At 43.7% G+C, this 20,121-nt stretch overlaps 1 protein-coding gene across 1 annotated transcript in view; it reads left to right on the top strand.

The window, feature by feature from the left end:
• LOC126416651 (somatostatin receptor type 4-like) overlaps positions 1 to 20,121 on the top strand; it is a 366,521-nt gene that overhangs the window by 327,738 nt on the left and 18,662 nt on the right. The window contains exon 5 of the mRNA XM_050084447.1: positions 6,083 to 6,243. Coding sequence (XP_049940404.1) covers positions 6,083 to 6,243 — 161 coding nt within the window. The remainder of the gene's footprint in view (positions 1 to 6,082; positions 6,244 to 20,121) is intronic.

Below are 20,121 nucleotides of genomic sequence, written 5' to 3'. Positions count from 1 at the left end.
GGCGGAAGAATCAGCAATGATCAACGACATGAGGATGCAGAAGGCAATGGAAACCACTGCATTAAAGACACGTAACGTGTATCCACAGGACATGTGGCCTGTATTTCAAGAAGTGCCATGATGATCTCTCCATTGGCAAAAGATTCCGAAATAGTCCCCCATTCAGATCTCCGGGAGGCGACTGCCAAGGGGGCGGTTACCATGAGAAAAAGATTGGATAATCAACGAAAGAATAACGTTCTACGAGTCGGGGCGTGGAATGTCAGAAGCTTGAACGTTGTAGGGAAACTAGAAAATCTGAAAAGGGAAATGCAAAGGCTCAATCTAGATATAGTAGGGGTCAGTGAAGTGAAGTGGAAGGAAGACATGGATTTCTGGTCAGATGAGTATCGGATAATATCAACAGCAGCAGAAAATGGTGTAACAGGTGTAGGATTCGTTATGAATAGGAAGGTAGGGCAGAGGGTGTGTTACTGTGAACAGTTCAGTGACCGGGTTGTTCTAATCAGAATCGACAGCAGACCAACACCGACAACGATAGTTCAGGTATACATGCCGACGTCGCAAGCTGAAGATGAACAAATAGAGAAAGTGTATGAGGATATTGAAAGGGTAATGCAGTATGTAAAGGGGGACGAAAATCTAATAGTCATGGGCGACTGGAATGCAGTTGTAGGGGAAGGAGTGGAAGAAAAGGTTACAGGAGAATATGGGCTTGGGACAAGGAATGAAAGAGGAGAAAGACTAATTGAGTTCTGTAACAAGTTTCAGCTAGTAATAGCGAATACCCTGTTCAAGATTCACAAGAGGAGGAGGTGTACTTGGAAAAGGCCGGGAGATATGGGAAGATTTCAATTAGATTACATCATGGTCAGACAGAGATTCCGAAATCAGATACTGGATTGTAAGGCGTACCCAGGAGCAGATATAGACTCAGATCACAATATACACTCCTGGAAATTGAAATAAGAACACCGTGAATTCATTGTCCCAGGAAGGGGAAACTTTATTGACACATTCCTGGGGTCAGATACATCACATGATCACACTGACAGAACCACAGGCACATAGACACAGGCAACAGAGCATGCACAATGTCGGCACTAGTACAGTGTATATCCACCTTTCGCAGCAATGCAGGCTGCTATTCTCCCATGGAGACGATCGTAGAGATGCTGGATGTAGTCCTGCGGAACGGCTTGCCATGCCATTTCCACCTGGCGCCTCAGTTGGACCAGCGTTCGTGCTGGACGTGCAGACCGCGTGAGACGACGCTTCATCCAGTCCCAAACATGCTCAATGGGGGACAGATCCGGAGATCTTGCTGGCCAGGGTACTTTACTTACACCTTCTAGAGCACGTTGGATGGCACGGGATACATGCGGACGCGCATTGTCCTGTTGGAACAGCAAGTTCCCTTGCCGGTCTAGGAATGGTAGAACGATGGGTTCGATGACGGTTTGGATGTACCGTGCACTATTCAGTGTCCCCTCGACGATCACCAGTGGTGTACGGCCAGTGTAGGAGATCGCTCCCCACACCATGATGCCGGGTGTTGGCCCTGTGTGCCTCGGTCGTATGCAGTCCTGATTGTGGCGCTCACCTGCACGGCGCCAAACACGCATACGACCATCATTGGCACCAAGGCAGAAGCGACTCTCATCGCTGAAGACGACACGTCTCCATTCGTCCCTCCATTCACGCCTGTCGCGACACCACTGGAGGCGGGCTGCACGATGTTGGGGCGTGAGCGGAAGACGGCCTAACGGTGTGCGGGACCGTAGCCCAGCTTCATGGAGACGGTTGCGAATGGTCCTCGCCGATACCCCAGGAGCAACAGTGTCCCTAATATGCTGGGAAGTGGCGGTGCGGTCCCCTACGGCACTGCGTAGGATCCTACGGTCTTGGCGTGCATCCGTGCGTCGCTGCGGTCCGGTCCCAGGTCGACGGGCACGTGCACCTTCCGCCGACCACTGGCGACAACATCGATGTACTGTGGAGACCTCACGCCCCACGTGTTGAGCAATTTGGCGGTACGTCCGCCCGGCCTCCCGCATGCCCACTATACGCCCTCGCTCAAAGTCCGTCAACTGCACATACGGTTCACGTCCACGCTGTCGCGGCATGCTACCAGTGTTAAAGACTGCGATGGAGCTCCGTATGCCACGGCAAACTGGCTGACACTGACGGCGGCGGTGCACAAATGCTGCGCAGCTAGCGCCATTCGACGGCCAACACCGCGGTTCCTGGTGTGTCCGCTGTGCCGTGCTTGTGATCATTGCTTGTACAGCCCTCTCGTAGTGTCCGGAGCAAGTATGGTGGGTCTGACACACCGGTGTCAATGTGTTCTTTTTTCCATTTCCAGGAGTGTAGTAGTGATGAAGAGTAGGCTGAAGTTCAAGACATTAGTCAGGAGGAATCAATACGCAAAGAAGTGGGATCGGAAGTACTAAGGAATGACGAGATACGTTTGACGTTCTCTAACGCTATAGATACAGCAATCAGGAATAGCGCAGTAGGCAGTACAGTTGAAGAGGAATGGACATCCTTAAAAAGGGCCATCACAGACGTTGGGAAGGAAAACATAGGTAAAAAGAAGGTAGCTGCGAAGAAACTATGGGTAACAGAAGAAATAATTCAGTTGATTGGTGAAAGGAGGAAGTACAAACATGTTCCGGAAAAATCAGGAACACAGAATTACAAGTCGCTGAGGAATAAAATAAATAGGAAGTGCAGGGAAGCTAAGAAGAAATGGCTGCAGGAAAAATGTTAAGACATCGAAAAAGATATGATTGTCGGAAGGACAGACTAAGCATACAGGAAAGTCAAAACAACCTTTGGTGACATTAGCAGAAACGGTGGTAACATTAAGAGTGCAACGGGAATTCCTTTGTTAAATGCAGATGAGAGAGCAGATAGGTGGAAAGGATACGTTGAAAGCCTCTATGAGGGTAAAGATTTGTCTGATGTGATAGAAGAAGAAACAGGAGTCGATTTAGAAGAGATAGGGGATCTAGTATTAGAATCGGAATTTAAAAGAGCTTTGGAGGACTTACGGTCAAATAAGGCAGAAGGGATAGATAACATTCCATCAGAATTTCTAAAATCATTGGGGGAAGTGGCAACGAAACGACTATTCACGTTGGTGTGTAGAATATATGAGTCCTGCGATATACCATCTGACATTCGGAAAAGCATCATCCACACAATTCCGAAGACGGCAAGAGCTGACAAGTGCGAGAATTATCGCACAATCAGCTTAACAGCTCATGCATCGAAGCTGCTTACAAGAATAATATACAGAAGAATGGAAAAGAAAATTGAGAATGCGCTAGGTGACGATCAGTTTGGCTTTAGGAAAAGTAAAGGGACGAGAGAGGCAATTCTGATGTTACGGCTAATAATGGAAGCAAGGCTAAAGAAAAATCAAAACACTTTCATAGCATTTGTCGATCTGGAAAAAGCGTTCGACAATATAAAATGGTGCAAGCTGTTCGAGATTCTGAAAAAAGTAGGGCAAAGGGTACAATATGTACAACAACCAAGAGGGAATAATAAGAGTGGACGATCAAGAACGAAGTGCTCGTATTAAGAAGGGTGTAAGACAAGGCTGTAGCCTTTCGCCCCTACTCTTCAATCTGTACATCGAGGAAGCAATGATGGAAATAAAAGAAAGGTTCAGGAGTGGAATTAAAATACAAGGTGAAAGGATATCAATGATACGATTCGCTGATGACATTGCTATCCTGAGTGAAAGTGAAGAAGAATGCTATCCTGAGTGAAAGTGAAGAAGAACTAAATGATCTGCTGAACGGAATGAACAGTCTAATGAGTACACAGTATGGTTTGAGAGTAAATCGGAGAAAGACGAAGGTAATGAGAAGTAGTAGAAATGAGAACAGCGAGAAACTTAACATCAGGTTTGATGGTCACGAAGTCAATGAAGTTAAAGAATTCTGCTACCTAGGCAGTAAAATAACCAATGACGGACGGAGCAAGGAGGACATCAAAAGCAGACTCGCTATGGCAAAAAAGGCATTTCTGGCCAAGAGAAGTCTACTAATATCAAGTACCGGCCTTAATTTGAGGAAGAAATTTCTGAGGATGTACGTCTGGAGTACAGCATTGTATGGTAGTGGAACATAGACTGTGGGAAAACCGGAACAGAAGAGAATCTAAGTATTTGAGATGTGGTGCTATAGACGAATGTTGAAAATTAGGTGGAATGATAAGGTAGGGAATGAGGACGTTCTACGCAGAATCGGAGAGGAAAGGAATATGTGGAAAACACTGATAAGGAGAAGGGACAGGATGATAGGACATCTGCTAAGACATGAGGGAATGACTTCCATGGTACTAGAGGGAGCTGTAGAGGGCAAAAACTGTAGAGGAAGACAGAGATTTAAATACGTCAAGCAAATAATTGGGGACGTAGTTTGCAAGTGCTACTCTGTGATGAAGAGGTTAGCACAGGAAAGGAATTTGTGGCGGGCCGCATCAAACCAGTCAGTAGACCAAAAATTTGTTAACATCGATTATAGATTTAAATGTCAGGAAGTCGTTTCTTAAAGTATTTGTGTGGAGTGTAGCCATGTATGGAAGTGAAACGTGGACGATAAGACAAGAAGAAAATAGAAGCTTTCGAAATGTGGTGCTTCAGATGAATGCTGAAGATTAGATGGGTAGATCACATAACTAATGAGGAGTTATTGAATAGAATAGGGGAGAAGAGGAGCTTGTGGCACAACTTGACTAGAAGAAGGGATCGGTTGGTAGGACATGTTCTGAGACATCGAGGGATCACCAATTTAGTATTGGAGGGCAGCGTGGAGGGTAATAATCGTAGAGGGAGACCAAGAGATGAATACACTAAGCAGATTCAGAAGGATGTAGGCTGCAGTATGTACTGGGAGATGAAGAAGCTTGCACAGGATAGAGTAGCATGGAGAGCTGCATCAAACCAGTCTCAGGACTGAAGACCACAACAACAACGATAAAACTGAAAACTCCCTGTAAAAAATCTGCTTTCATCCAGACAGGTTCTTTGTAACTTTTTTTACATGTGCCACTTCCACGTTTCAAATGAGGTGCACGAAAACATGTTTTTCTAGTCCATTCTAAGGATGTGTCCTACGAACACGCTCCTTCTTTTCCTAATGATGTACAAGATCCTCTCTATCTTGGTACACCGTTCTTCATTCGCTCGTCCTCTAAATTGAATATCCTCTGAACTCCTAGGTACTCCCGTTTTTACTAGGTTAAGAGTTTCTGCAGCGCATAAGACTTCGTGGTGCATCACTATCTGGTAATGACCCAATTTGGCATTGATCGAATTATTCATCTTATTATCTCCCTCAGCGCCAACTCCTAGATTCTACGCGCCGCGCTCCCTTCCATAAGCGCCAAGCCCGTTGTAGGGGCTACGGGCCAGTGTGTTTCGTCGATTAAAAACCGCTGCGCGCTGTGCTTGCAGCTCATATGACCAATATACTGTTATTTAGTAATTGGACGGATAGGTGGCGTGAATGTGCGTCTTGTTTTCGCATTATTTCATTCGTTATAAGTAATTGTTTTCGTCTATAGATGGTGCACGTTATTGGTATTCTGTGTGAGAGAAATGGCACTGGCGCACTGTGGTTTATCTAACGAAGAAACTTCCAATTTGCTAAATTTTGGAGACATTGTCGATGCTCTAGGTAGAGAAGATGATTTGGACGACACAGGTGTCTTTGAAAGCGACAAAATGGTGTCGGAATCTGTTTTCTTCCATTTGTTCTTACTAGAAGTATCAAATTCATTTTGGTTGCACAGTTCGTTTCACTGCGGTTGGAACAACTGGAGGAAAATGAGTTGAGTGTTATGTGACAAGAAGGTGAGCACTGGGTTGAAAGGGAATGTGCACAAGTCGGTGGTAAAGCCTGCTATGATATACAGGGCAGAGACATGGCCAATCCATTCTCTCAATTGTTTATATCTCGCCACCTACTATATTTACCCTCCTCTGAGTGTCATCAATTTAGAAGCTGTTTAGTAATGTTGAGTTCCAAACTTGAAATGGCCTCTGACCCGTTGTTTTTGGCAGGTGATCAAGATGCTGGTGGCGGTGGTGGTGCTCTTCGTGCTGTGCTGGGGACCGCTGCTGGTGGACAATGTGCTGACCGCCTTTCGCCAGCTGCCGTCCTACCGCACCGACAGCCTCAAGCATATGGCCACCGCCTTCCACCTAATGGCCTACTTCAACAGGTCTGCACTGCTTTTATATGAGTATCTTAAGCTCATGGCAGACGAAATGGGTACACTCTCAGCAGCTCAAATGGATAGCTATCAACCATGAACAACAATGTTCAGGTGTGGTGCACTATAACAGTGTGGGATACATTACTGCTGACAAGTAGGACCTGCTTCAACTGATCTTGAAAGTTACCGCGTTCAAATGGATGTAGGGTCCAGGGATATAATTCTGACGAGGAAGAAACCACGTAGGGGGTTCCCCAAGGTTCAATCTTAGGTCCACTACTGTTCCTCATTTATGTACACGACCCTCCATCTTTTATGGAACAAGCAGAATTAATTCTTTTTGCAGATGACACTAGTATTGTAATCAGTCCTAGCATACGTACAGAAACAGAAATAGTAAACAATATTCTTAATAGATTCATTGACTGGTTTCCTGCGAATGGTCTCACTCTCAACTTTAAAAAGAAACAACATATTCGGTTCTACACATCTAGAGGTACAACACCAATGGTAAGTATAACACATGGTGAGAAAAAAGTAAATATGGTAAAAACTTCAAATTACTTAGGGGTTCATAATGATGAGAATTTAATTGGAAGAAGCACAGTTCGGAGCTCCTAAAACAATTCATTTCATCCACATTCGCGATTAGAAGCATTGCAAATCTTGTGGAGGGACAAATCAGTAAGTTGGCGTATTTTGCGTGATTTCATTCAGTAATTTCATATGGAATAATGTTGTAAGGTAATTCATCTTTAAGACAGAAAGTCTTCTTGCCACAAAAATATGCTATAAGAATAACATGTGGTGCTTACCCACGAGCATCTTGTAGACATCTGTTTAAGAAGTTGTGCATTCTGACTATTGCTTCACAGCATATTTGTTCTTTCATGAAGTTTGTTGTAAATATTCCACTACAGATCAAAACTAACAATGGCGTACATAATTACAATACCAGAAGGAAAAATGGCATTCATTACTCCGCATTACGGTTGTCTTCAGTTCAAAAAGTTGTGGACAATGCTGCTATTTCTATTCCTGTAATGTGTAAAGAATTACTAACTCACATCTGAGTATATTTTTTATGAGCAAAATGAATTTTCGATGTGAATGTGAAATGACTCGTTCCACACCAGTGCGAGCTATCTTGCAAGATGATCCATGGAACATGTTACTAACCAACTAACATTTATGCAGATTTGCAAATACATGTGTAACGTAGACTAGTGTAGGAGCTGCAAAAAAACCTATTCTGGTATCGATGACACCAAAAGCAACAGCAAACAGTTTAAATGCGAATACGACTATACCAAAGGCAATTTTACTATTTTTAGTTTACACATCAGTTGAGAATCAATGTGAATTCGTGTGTACACGTTTGCAGAACATGAACCAAGTTGATAAACCATAATACATGGTCTCATTGTTTGCAGTCTGAATACTGTGCCTGTATACCTCTCCTATATTTCGTCATTGTACCTGACTTTTCTGTTGCAGGTACAACTCACATCACATTTCTTCTGTGTGGTATTCCTTTACATATTGCATATTGCATGCTAGTCTGGCAGGCAGCGAAAGACTTTCCGAGGGGCCGATCGTAGAGCCTCCCAGTTTCGTTTGACGAACAGGTTTCGGGCGTTATCTGTGGCTGACGAAGTCTCTAAGTCGGATGCAGTCACCCACCCTGTTCCAGAGGAAGCTTCTCGGCCAGCAAGATTTGGCCATTGGCGGGTTTGCTCCAACGTTAGGCGCGTATTGCGGCTCCTTAGGTATATGTCTGCCAAGGAGGGGCAGGAAATCAGCGTGCACTGTGTGTGCATACTGGGAGGAGTCATTCCGGATGTGGAAAGGGTGCTTCCCGATGCCATGAAGAGTACAGGAGGTGGTTCATGTCGGTACCAATGACGTGTGTCGCTTTGAATCGGAGGAGATTCTCTCTGGTTTCGGGCGGCTAGCGGAAATGGTAAAGACTGCCAGTCTTGCGAGATTAAGGCGGAGCTCACCATCTGCAGAATCTGCAGTACCGACTGTGGTCATTTGGTGCAGAGCCAAGTGAAGGGTTTCAATCAGAGGCTCAGGCGGTTCTGTGAACGTGTAGGATGCAGATTCCTTGACTTGCGCAGACGGGTGGTGGGTTTACGGGTTCCGCTTAATAGGTCCGGAGCCGACTACAGACAGGAAGCGGCTATACGGGTAGAGGGGGCTGTGTGGGTGGGACTGGACCTTTTTTTTAGGTTAGAGAGTCTCAGGAAACTACAAAAAGAGCATCCATCTAAAAGCGGGCAGGTAAAAGACAGTAAGGTAGTTGTAGCAACAATCGGTATTGTAGTTTTAAATTGCTGTAGCTGTACTGGGGAAGAACCAGAGTTCCAAGCCCTAGAAAGCGCTGAAGCTATGGTAAGGTATGGAAAGCTGGCTAAAGCCGGAAATAAGTTCAGCCGAATTTATTTCAAACGACCTAACAGTGTTCAGAAAGGATAGATAAAATACAACTGGTCGTGGAGTATTTATTGCTGTCAGAAGTAGTTTACCTTGTAGTGAAATTGAAGTAGATAGTTCCTGCGAAATAGTATGGGTAGAGATCATACTTGACAGTCAGACTAAATTATTAACTGGGTCGTTTTACAGATCATTCTACTCAGAAGATATAGTTGCTGAACAGGTCAAAGGAAACTTGGGTCTAATTTCAAATACGCACCCCACTCATACAGTTATAGTCTGTGATGACTTCAATGTACCCACGATATGCTGAAAAATTATACTTTAAAGCCGGCGGCAGGCATAAAACGTCATCCGAAATTGTACTGAATGCTTTCTCAGAGAATTATTTTGAACAATTAGTTCAAGGGCCCACTCCAAGCAACAAATAATCCTGGACGGATACGGGGATAAGCTACGACAAGGAGTTGCTGCTGCGGTGAATACCGTAAAACCCACAACCATAAAAGAGAAACGCAAAATACATCTATTTAGAAACGCTTATTAAAATGCTCTTAACGCCTTTTTAAGAAAAAGTCTCCACTCTTTCCGATCTGATCATGTAAGCGTAGAAAAGATATGAATGATTTCAAAGAGATAGTATCGATGGCGATTGAGAGTTATGTATCACATAAATTAATAATTGATGGTACTGTTCCCCCATCGTACACAAAACGGGTCAGATCGCCGTTGCAGAAACAACGAAAAAAGCATGCCAAATTTAAAACAACGCAAAATCCCCAAGACTGGCAAAGTTTTGAAGTTCGAAATATAGCTCGTGCTTCATGCGAGATGCTTTTAATGATTTCCACAACTAAACTCAGCCTCGGAATCTGGCAAAAAACCCAGATAAATACTGGTCATACATAAAGCAATCAATACCTTCACTGCGCGATGACAACTGTGAAGTCACTGATGATAGTGCCACTATAGCAGAGTTATTAAATACGGTTTTCCGAAACTCCTTCACCAAAGAAGACGAAGAATATATTACGCAATTTCAATCAAGAACAACTGCTAAGATGAGAAACATAGAAGTAGATACCCTCGGCGTAGCAAAACAGCTTAAATGACTTAAAAGAGGCAAGGCTTATGGTCCAGTGTGTATACCAGTCAGAATCCTTTCAGAGTATGCCGATACAATAGTTTCATGTTTAGCAATTATATAGAACCACTCTCTCTTAGAAACATCCTTACCTAAAGACTGGAAAATTGCTCAAGTCACATGATACACAGGAAGGATATAGGATTAATACTCTGAATTACAGGCCCATATCACTAACGTCTATTTGCAGTAGGGTTTTGGAACATATACTGTGTTCGAACATTATGACTTACCTCGAAGAAAACGATTTATTGACACATAGTCAACACGGATTCAGAAAATGTCGTTCTTGTGAAACACAACTAGTTCTGTATACTCATCAAGTAATGAGTGCTATCGACAGGGGACGTCAGATTGATTGCATATTTTTAGATTTCCAGAAGGTTTTCGACACCGTTCCTCACAAGCGTGTTCTAACCAAACTGCGTGCTTATGGAATATCGCCTCGGTTGTGTGACTGAATTCGTGATTTCCTATCAAAAATGTCACAGTTCGTAGTAACAGACGGAAAGTCGGTGAAGTAAAACAGAAGTAACATCCGGCGTTCCCCAAGGAAGTGTTCTAGTCTATTGTTCCTGATCTATATGAATGACATAGGAGACAAACTGAGTAGCCGTCTTAGATTGTTTGCAGATGATGCTTGCATTTAACGTCTTATAAAGTCATCAGATGACAAAAACGAATTGCAAAATTATTTAGATATCTGTGAGGTGCGGAAAGTTGCAATTGAACCTGAGTACAGAAAAGTTGGAAGTTATTCACGTCAGTACTAATAGAAATCCTCTAAATTTCGATTGCGCGATAAGTCACACAAATCTGAACCGTGTAAATTCAACTAAATACTTACGGATTACGATCACATAGATAATATTGTGGGTAGAGCAAACCCAAGACCGCGATTCATTGGCAAAACACTTAGAAGGTGCAACAGGTCTACTAAAGAGACTGCTTACACCATGCTTGTCCTCCATATCCTGGAGTAATGCTGTGCCGTCTGGGATCCGCATCTGGTGGGACTGACAGATGACCTCGAAAAGTACAAAGAGGGGTAACTCGTTTTGTTTTATCGCGACACAGGGGAGATAGTGCCACTGACATGATACGTGAATTGTAGTGGCAATCATTAAAACAGAGGCGTTTTTCGTTGCGACGGGATCTTTTCATGAAGTTTCAATCACCAGCTTTCTCCTCCGATTGCGAAAATATTCTGTTGGCACTCACCACCATAGGGGGAAATGATCCTCCCGATAAAATAAGAGACATCAGGGCTCGCACTGATAAATTTAAGCGCTCGTTTTTCCCACGCACCGTTCGAGAGTGGAACGGTCGAGAGAGAACTTGAAGGTGGTTCGTTGAACCCTGTGCCAGGCACTTTATAGTGAATAGCAGTGTAATCACGTAGATGGTAACTGTCGCACGTGGTTGAGCTTACCATCAAGCAATTGAGTATTTTGTGGTAAGATATTCCTAAATTTCTTCTGTTGTGCAGTGTTTCTTATTCACTTCACACCACATCTTCATATCTTACATATTGATTAAACATAATTTAGCATATAGTACATTCTTAGTCATAGTGCGTGTTGGTGACAATTAGATTCATTTATCTGATTTCTTTCTGCATACCATAGTAATAAGGAGAGAGATTGTGTAGCAAAATATTTCATAAACAGCTATCAGCAATAGAGCTCAAGTTAATCTATCTTTATCAGCATCTGAAACCAAATAGCGTGCAGAGAAAAATGTGAGCTGTGCAGTTATCACACGTAAATAACAAGATGGCGCCCAAGCAACTTCCCACATTCGAGTAACTGAATGCAAGGCTCCCATCAAAATTAAACCGTGAGAAATAAATTACCAAGCAGTATAGTGTCATTAAATACAAGAAGATAACTTTACAGCCCCATACGGATATTTCACCCTACAGTTCAAGATTTAAATTTGCAAGAATAAGAAACAGCATCTTTATGAGCATTGGCATTGTGGCGCTAGTTCCAGGAAATTTAGAAATCAATCATTGCGATGGCGGAAAATTTAAATTTGGCGGCAAATTTAAAAACATCTTACTTGTCTCAACTATCCCAGTAGTGCTATGCAAATCACCGTCTCCAGCTAGTCCTCCCAAGCCTCCCTACTTCTCTCCCATACCCAATCCTTCACTCTCCCCGCAACTTGCGGTGTAGAATTAAAATGAGGCAGCCAGCAACGATGTAATTTCAAAAAATAAATAAATAAAACAAAAAAATCCAGTTGCGCTTATACCCCCACCCCCAACCCCTCCAGCATATCACAGCTTAGTAGTGACATGAGGAAGCTAATCAGATATCAGTTGAAATAAATAAACAAGTGAAACAAACTTTAAAAAATAATCTAATCTACCGCAGTTGTGCTGTGTACCCCACTCCCCCCTTCTTCACCCATCCTCACCAGCCAGTCTCAGCATAATATTAAAATGAGGCACCCAATTTAAAAAAAATCGGTATAATTAGGCCAGTTCTGCTTTCTAATCCATTCCCCCTTCCCTCTTCTCTGCAGCCAATACGGTGTAGTGTTAAAATGAGGCATTCAAATCAGGATGTATCTTCCCTCTTCTCTGCAGCCAATACGGTGTAGTGTTAAAATGAGGCATTCAAATCAGGATGTATCTTAGAAAATAAAGCAAGTTAAAAAAAGCACTCCTTGCACAAGATATCTCTCTTCTCTCATACAAAGAAATATATTAGTGTTGGGAAAGCTACACACACACACACACACACACATATATATATATATATATATATATATATATATATATATATATATATATATATATATATATATATATATGGTGGTCAATTGATCGTGACCGGTCCAAATATCTCACGAAATAAGCGTCAAACGAAAAAACTACAAAGAACGAAACTTGTCTAGCTTGGAAGGTGAAACGAGATGGCGCTATGATTGGTCCGCTAGATGGCGCTGCCATCGGCCAAAAGGATAACAACTGCGTTTTTTAAAATAAGAACCCCCACTTTTTATTACATATTCGTGTAGTACGTAGAGAAATATGACTGTTTTAGTTGGACCACTTTTTTCGCTTTGTGATGGATGGCACTGTAATAGTCACAAACATATGGCTCACAATTTTAGACTAACAGTTGGTAACAGATTTTTTTAAATTAAAATACAGAACGTAGATACGTTTGAACATTTTATTTCGGTTGTTCCAATGTGATACATGTACCTTTGTGAACTTATCATTTCGGAGAACGCATGCTGTTACAGCGTGATTACTTGTAAATACCACGTTAATGCAGTAAATGCTCAAAATGATGTTCGTCAATCTCAAAGCATTTGCCAATACGTGTAACGTCACTCCTCTCAACAGCGACTCGTTCGCCTTCCGTAATGTTCGCACATGCAGTGACAATACGCTGACGCATGTTGTGAAAGAAATCCGGGGACGTAAGATCCGGTGAACGTGCGTGCCATGGTATGGTGCTTCGACGACCAATCCACCTGTCATGAAATACGCTATTCAATACCGCTTCAACCGCACGCGAGCTATGTGCCGGACATCCATCATGTTGGAACTACATCGGCATTCTGTCATGCAGTGAAACATCTTGTAATAACATCAGTAGAACATTACGTACGAAATCAGCATACATTGCAACATTTAGATTGCCATCGATAAAATGGGGGCAAATTATCCTTCCTCCCATTATGCCGCACCATACATTAACCCGCCAAGGTCGCTGATGTTCCACTTGTCGCAGCAATTGTGGATTTTCCGTTGCGCAATAGTGCATATTATGCCGGTTTACGTTCCGCTGTTGGTGAATGACGCTTCGTCGCTAAATATAGCGCGTGCAAAAAATCTGTCATCGTCCAGTAATTTCTTTTGTGCCAAGTGGCAGAACTGTACACGATGTTCAAAGTCGTCGCCATGCAATTTCTGATGCATAGAAATATGGTACGGGTGCAATCGATGTTGATGTAGCATTCTCAACACCGACGTTTTTGAGATTCCCGATTCTCGCGCAATTTGTCTGCTACTGATGTGCGGATTAGCTGTGACAGCAGCTAAAACACCTACTTGGGCATCATCATCTTTTGCAGGTCGTGGTTGACTTTTCACGTGTGGCTGAACACTCACTTCCTGTTTCCTTAAATAATTTAACAATCCGTCGAACGGTCCGGGCACTTGGATGATGTCGTCCAGGATACCGAGCAGCATCCATAGCACACGCCCGTTGGGCATTTTGATCACAATAGTCATACATCAACACGATATCGACGTTATCCGCAATTGGTAAACGGCCCATTGTAACACGGGTAATGTATCACGAAGCAAATACCGTCCGCACTGGCGGAATGTTACGTGATACCACGTACTTATACCACTATACTATTACAGCGCCATCTATCACAAAGCGAAAAATGTGGTCCAACTGAGACATTCATATTTCTTTACGTACTACACGAATATGCAATAAAAATCAGGGTTCGTATTTAATAAAACGCAGTTGATATCCGTTTGACCTATGGCAGCGCCATCTAGCGAGCCAACCATAGCGGCATCTGGTTTCCCCCTTCAAGCTAGACGAGTTTCGTTCTTTGTAGTTTTGTAGTTTTTTCGTTTGATGCTTATTTCGTGAGATATTTGGACGGGTCTGTATCAATGGACCACGATATATATAGAGAGAGAGTTCGTAGCATTCCCACCGAAAAGGCAATACTTCGTCGTCGCGAATGTTGCAACAAACGTCCTGCTTCATGTTTTCGGTGTCCTGATTGAGTGTGACCACATTTTGGTAGGAAATCGTCCACAAAAACGTCACAGAAGCAACTGTGGGTGAAACACCCTCCACACCCTTCGGATTAAACGCATCACTGCGCCGTTGATGGCTCTATGCACTGCTTTATTGAAAAAGAGGCAAAATCACAAATTTTCTGACCAAACTACAAGGCCATCAGTGAACTGGCTTTCTCTGTTGTTTGATCCGTTGGAGCCGTGCAGTTTCAGATTATCTCGTCTCTAAATTGCTCTGGACCTTGTTTCTTCCACAAAGTTTTCTCGGAGACAGTGAGATGTACTTCACTCACAGTGGTATTTCCTGTCCCGTTTGAATCTGATTGTCGCTGAAAATACATGACAGTTCTTACGCCGCGATACATGGCAGCACGCACCTCACCATTGCTAGTAGGCACGTTGGACAATCCACAGAGATACCTCAATAAATTGTGCATCTTCGTTCACGACGTGGTCATTTGCACTTCCAAACAGGATAGCCCATTCTGTCACATGTCTACATCATCCCACTGCGTTGATTCCATACTGTCAACTACCACATAAACACCAGTTCACTAGCAGGACTTACGTCAGCTGTGGAGGAGTTCATAGCACATAGCATACCAGTTATACACCATCTACATACACTATCTGCTCAAAAGTATCAGGACATCCCTACCTAATGCATAACTGACCATCAGATGTCACGAAAGGCGGAGCTGCCACTATAAAAGGAGACGGTTAGTATTATTTTGAGAGTAGAGAGACTGTAACAGCAGCATGTATTGATCAGGATAGCTTAGTGGATTCGAAGGTGTAGTAGTCACTGGGCGTCACCTTACTAATTAATCCGTCAGGGACCTTTCACGCCCTCTAAAGTGGCCCAAGATGCTTGTTGGTGATTTGACTGTGAACTTGCAACTAGAAATCAGCCAAGTCCAGACAGACCTCATAATTTGATGCGGAGCCTCGTTGTACAAAATCGCATAATATCTGTGTAATGAGCTCCACCCTTCTAACAAGAGTCAAGCTAGCGTAATGACTGTGCCTAGTGAATTTAAAAATGGTTCAAATGGCTCTGAGCACTATGCGATTTAACTTCTGAGATCATCAGTCGCCTAGAACTTAGAACTAATTAAACCTAACTAACCTAAAGACATCACACACATCCATGCCCGAGGCAGGATTCGAACCTGCGACCGTAGCGGTCGCCCGGACCCAGACTGTAGCGCCTACAACCGCACGGCCACTCTGGCCGGCGTGATTTAAAAAAAAAAGGGGTTCAACGGCCAAGTGGCTCCTCATAAGCCACATAATTCTGTAGTCAGTGGTAAGTGATGCTTGAGCTGATGTAAAGAGTGTCGACACTGCACAGCAGATGATTGGAAACGAGTGATTTGGGGCGATGAGTCAGGCAGTACCCTGTGGCATTCCGATGGAAGGAGGAGGTGCTGTCACGACATAGGGATGATTTTCGTGGTTTTGGATGTGGTTCCCTTATTGTACTTAAGAAAAAAACAAACGTGAAAGGATGCAAATACACTCCTGGAAATTGAAATAAGAACACCGTGAATTCATTGTCCCAGGAAGGGGAAACTTTATTGACACATTCCTGGGGTCAGATACATCACATGATCACACTGACAGAACCACAGGCACATAGACACAGGCAACAGAGCATGCACAATGTCGGCACTAGTACAGTGTATATCCACCTTTCGCAGCAATGCAGGCTGCTATTCTCCCATGGAGACGATCGTAGAGATGCTGGATGTAGTCCTGTGGAACGGCTTGCCATGCCATTTCCACCTGGCGCCTCAGTTGGACCAGCGTTTGTGCTGGACGTGCAGACCGCGTGAGACGACGCTTCATCCAGTCCCAAAAATGCTCAATGGGGGACAGATCCGGAGATCTTGCAGGACAGGATAGTTGACTAGTTGACTTACACCTTCTAGAGCACGTTGGGTGTCACGGAATACATGCGGACGTGCATTGTCCTGTTGGAACAGCAAGTTCCCTTACCGGTCTAGGAAGGGTAGAACGATGGGTTCGATGACGGTTTGGATGTACCGTGCACTATTCAGTGTCCCCTCGACGATCACCAGTGGTGTACGGCCAGTGTAGGAGATCGCTCCTCACACCATGATGCCGCGTGTTGGCCCTGTGTGCCTCGGTCGTACACAGTCCTGATTGTGGCGCTCACCTGCACGGCGCCAAACACGCATACGACCATCATTGGCACCAAGGCAGAAGCGACTCTCATCGCTGAAGACGACACGTCTCCATTCGTCCCTCCATTCACGCCTGTTGCGACACCACTGGAGGCGGGCTGCACGATGTTGGGGCGTGAGCGGAAGACGGCCTAACGGTGTGCGGGACCGTAGCCCAACTTCATAGAGACGGTTGCGAATGGTCCTCGCCGATACCCCAGGAGCAACAGTGTCCCTAATTTGCTGGGAAGTGGCGGTGCAGTCCCCTACGGCACTGCGTAGGATCCCACGGTCTTGGCGTGCATCCGTGCGTCGCTGCGGTGTGGTCCCAGGTCGACGGGCACGTGCACCTTCCGGCGACCACTGGCGACAACATCGATGTACTGTGGAGACCTCACGCCCCACGTGTTGAGCAATTCGGCGGTACGTCCACCCGGCCTCCCGCATGCCCACTATACACCCTCGCTCAAAGTCCGTCAACTGCACATACGGTTCACGTCCACGCTGTCGCGGCATGCTACCAGTGTTAAAGACTGCGATGGAGCTCTGTATGCCACGGCAAACTGGCTGACACTGACGGCGGCGGTGCACAAATGCTGCGCAGCTAGTGCGATTCGACGGCCAACACCGCGGTTCCTGGTGTGTCCGCTGTGCCGTGCGTGTGATCATTGCTTGTACAGCCCTCTCGCAGTGTCCGGAGCAAGTATGGTGGGTCTGACACACCGGTGTCAATGTGTTCTTTTTTCCATTTCCAGGAGTGTATATTTTACAGCATTGTGTAGTGTACACGGAACAGCAACTGTTCGTAGGTGACTGCTGTATTGGTCTGACACTTCTAACCTAAACTTAATGGAGCACCTTTGGAATGAGGTAGAATGTCGACTTCAGACCTCAGCATCCAACATCAGTACCTCCTCTGGTTTCGTCTCTTGAGGAAGGATGGGTTACCATTTCTCCAGGGACATTCAGATGTCCCATTGCAGGTGTCCCTTGCAAGGTTCGAGTCGTAATAAGGGCGAAGGGTAGACACACCCCTTATTAATGTCGACTGATGGGTGGCTGGGTAATTTTGATCAGTTAGTGTACATTGCTCCAAAGTGACCTGTGTAGTCTTTTATGTGGTTCATTTACATCTAAATCTACGTGATTGCTCTGCTGTTCACAATAAAGTGCCTGGCAGAGGGTTCAACGAACCACCTTCAAGCTGTCTCTCTACTATTTCACTCTCGAAAAGCACGCGTGAAAAACGAGCACTTAAATTTATCTGTGCGAGCCCTGATTTCTCTTATTTTATCGTGATGATCATTTCTCCCTATTTAGGTAGGTGCCAACAGAATTTTTTCGCAATCGGAGGAGAAAATTGGTGATTGAAATTTCATGAGAAGATCTCGTCGGAACTAAAAACGCCTTTGTTTTAATGATTGCCATTCCAATTCACTTGTCATATCTGTGACACTGTCTCCCCTATTTCGCGATAATAAAAACGAGCTGCCTTTGTTTGTAATTTTTCGATGTCATCCGTCAGTCATACCTGATACGGATTCCACACCGTACAGCAGAACTCCAGAATAGGGCTGACAAGCGTGGTGTAAGGAGTCTGTTTAGTAGACCTGTTGCACCTTCTAAGTGTTCTGCCAATGAATCGCAGTCTTTGATTTGCTCTATCCACAATATTATGTGTGTGATCGTTCCAATTTAGGCTATTTGTAATTGTAAACCCTAAGTATTTTGTTGAATTTACAGCCTTCAGATGCATGTGACTTATCGCGTAATAGAAATTTAGCTAATTTCTTTTAGTCCTCATGTGAATAACTTCACACTTTTCCTTATTCAAGGTCAATTGCCACTTTTCGCACCATACACATATCTTATCTAAATTATTTTGCAAGTCGTTTTGATCATCTGATGACTTTACAAGGCGGTAAATGACAGCACCACCTGCAAACAATTTAAGAGGGCTACTATGTTTGTCTCCTATGTCGTTAATATACATCAGGAACAATAGAGGGCCCATAACAATTCCTTGGGAAACGCCGGATATTACTTCTATTTTACTCGATGACTTTCCGTCTATAACTAAGAACTTTGTCCTTTCTGACAGGAAATCACGAATCCAGTGGCACAACTGAGGCGATATTCCGTAGGCACGCAGTTTGGTTAGAAGACGCTTGTGAGGAACAGTGTCGAAAGTCTACTGGACATCAGAAATATGGAATCAATTTGACTTATCCTGTCGATAGCACTCATTACTTTCGAGTTTACAGAGCTAGATGTGTTTCAAAAGAAAGATATTTTCTGAAACCGTGCTGACTGTGTGTCAATAAATCGTTTTCTTCGAGGTACTTGATAATGTTCGAATACAGTATATGTTCCAAAACCCTACTGCAAGTCTACGTTAGTGATATAGGCCTGTAATTCAACGGATTACTCCTACTTCCGTTTTTGGGTATTGGTGTGACGTGAGCAATTTTCCAGTCTTGAGGTAAGGATCTTTGTGTGAGCGAGTGGTTGTATATAATTGCTAAATATGTGGTTATTGTATCAGCATACTCTGAGAGGAACCTGACTGGTATAGAATCTGGATCGGAGGCTTAGCCTTTATTAAGCGATTTAAGCTGTTTCGTTGCTCCGAGGATATCTACTTCAATGTTTCTCATCTTGGCAGTTATTCTTGATTGGAATTCAGGAATATTTATTTAGTCTTCTTTGGTGAAGGAGTTTCGGAAAACCGTGTTTAATAACTCTGCTTTAGTGGCACTGTCATCGGTGACTTCACCGTTGTTATCGCGCAGTGAAGGTATTGATTGTGTCTTGCCACTGTTGTGCTTTATGTATGACCAGAATCTCTTTGGGTTTTGTGCCAGATTTCGAGACATAATTTTGTTGTGGAAATTATTAAAAGCATTTCGCATTGCAGTACGCGCTGTATTTCGAACTTTTGTAAAACTTAGCTGATCTTGGGGATTTTGCGTTCTCTTAAATTTCGCATGCTTTTTTCGTTGCTTCTGCCTCAGCAATCTGACACGTTTTGTGTACCATGGGGGATCAGTACCATCACTTATTAATTTATGTGCTATATATCTCTCGATTGCTGTCGATACTATATCTTTGGTAACATTCCACGATTTTTCTACACTTACATGATCAGATAGGAAGGAGTGAAGACTGTCTCCTAAAATTACGTAGATGCTTATTAAAACCCTCATAGTTCATTTATTGGCACTATTTAAATACATTAATAGATTATCTTTGTATCAAACATTAAGTGCATTTAATACATAGAAACTGGTTGCAGAAACATGCACATGAGTGCTATTGTA

Source organism: Schistocerca serialis, chromosome 8, assembly GCF_023864345.2.
Source record: "Schistocerca serialis cubense isolate TAMUIC-IGC-003099 chromosome 8, iqSchSeri2.2, whole genome shotgun sequence".
In the NCBI taxonomy this organism is placed as follows: Eukaryota; Metazoa; Arthropoda; class Insecta; order Orthoptera; family Acrididae; genus Schistocerca; species Schistocerca serialis.
This window is presented reverse-complemented; position numbering and strand designations above follow the sequence as displayed.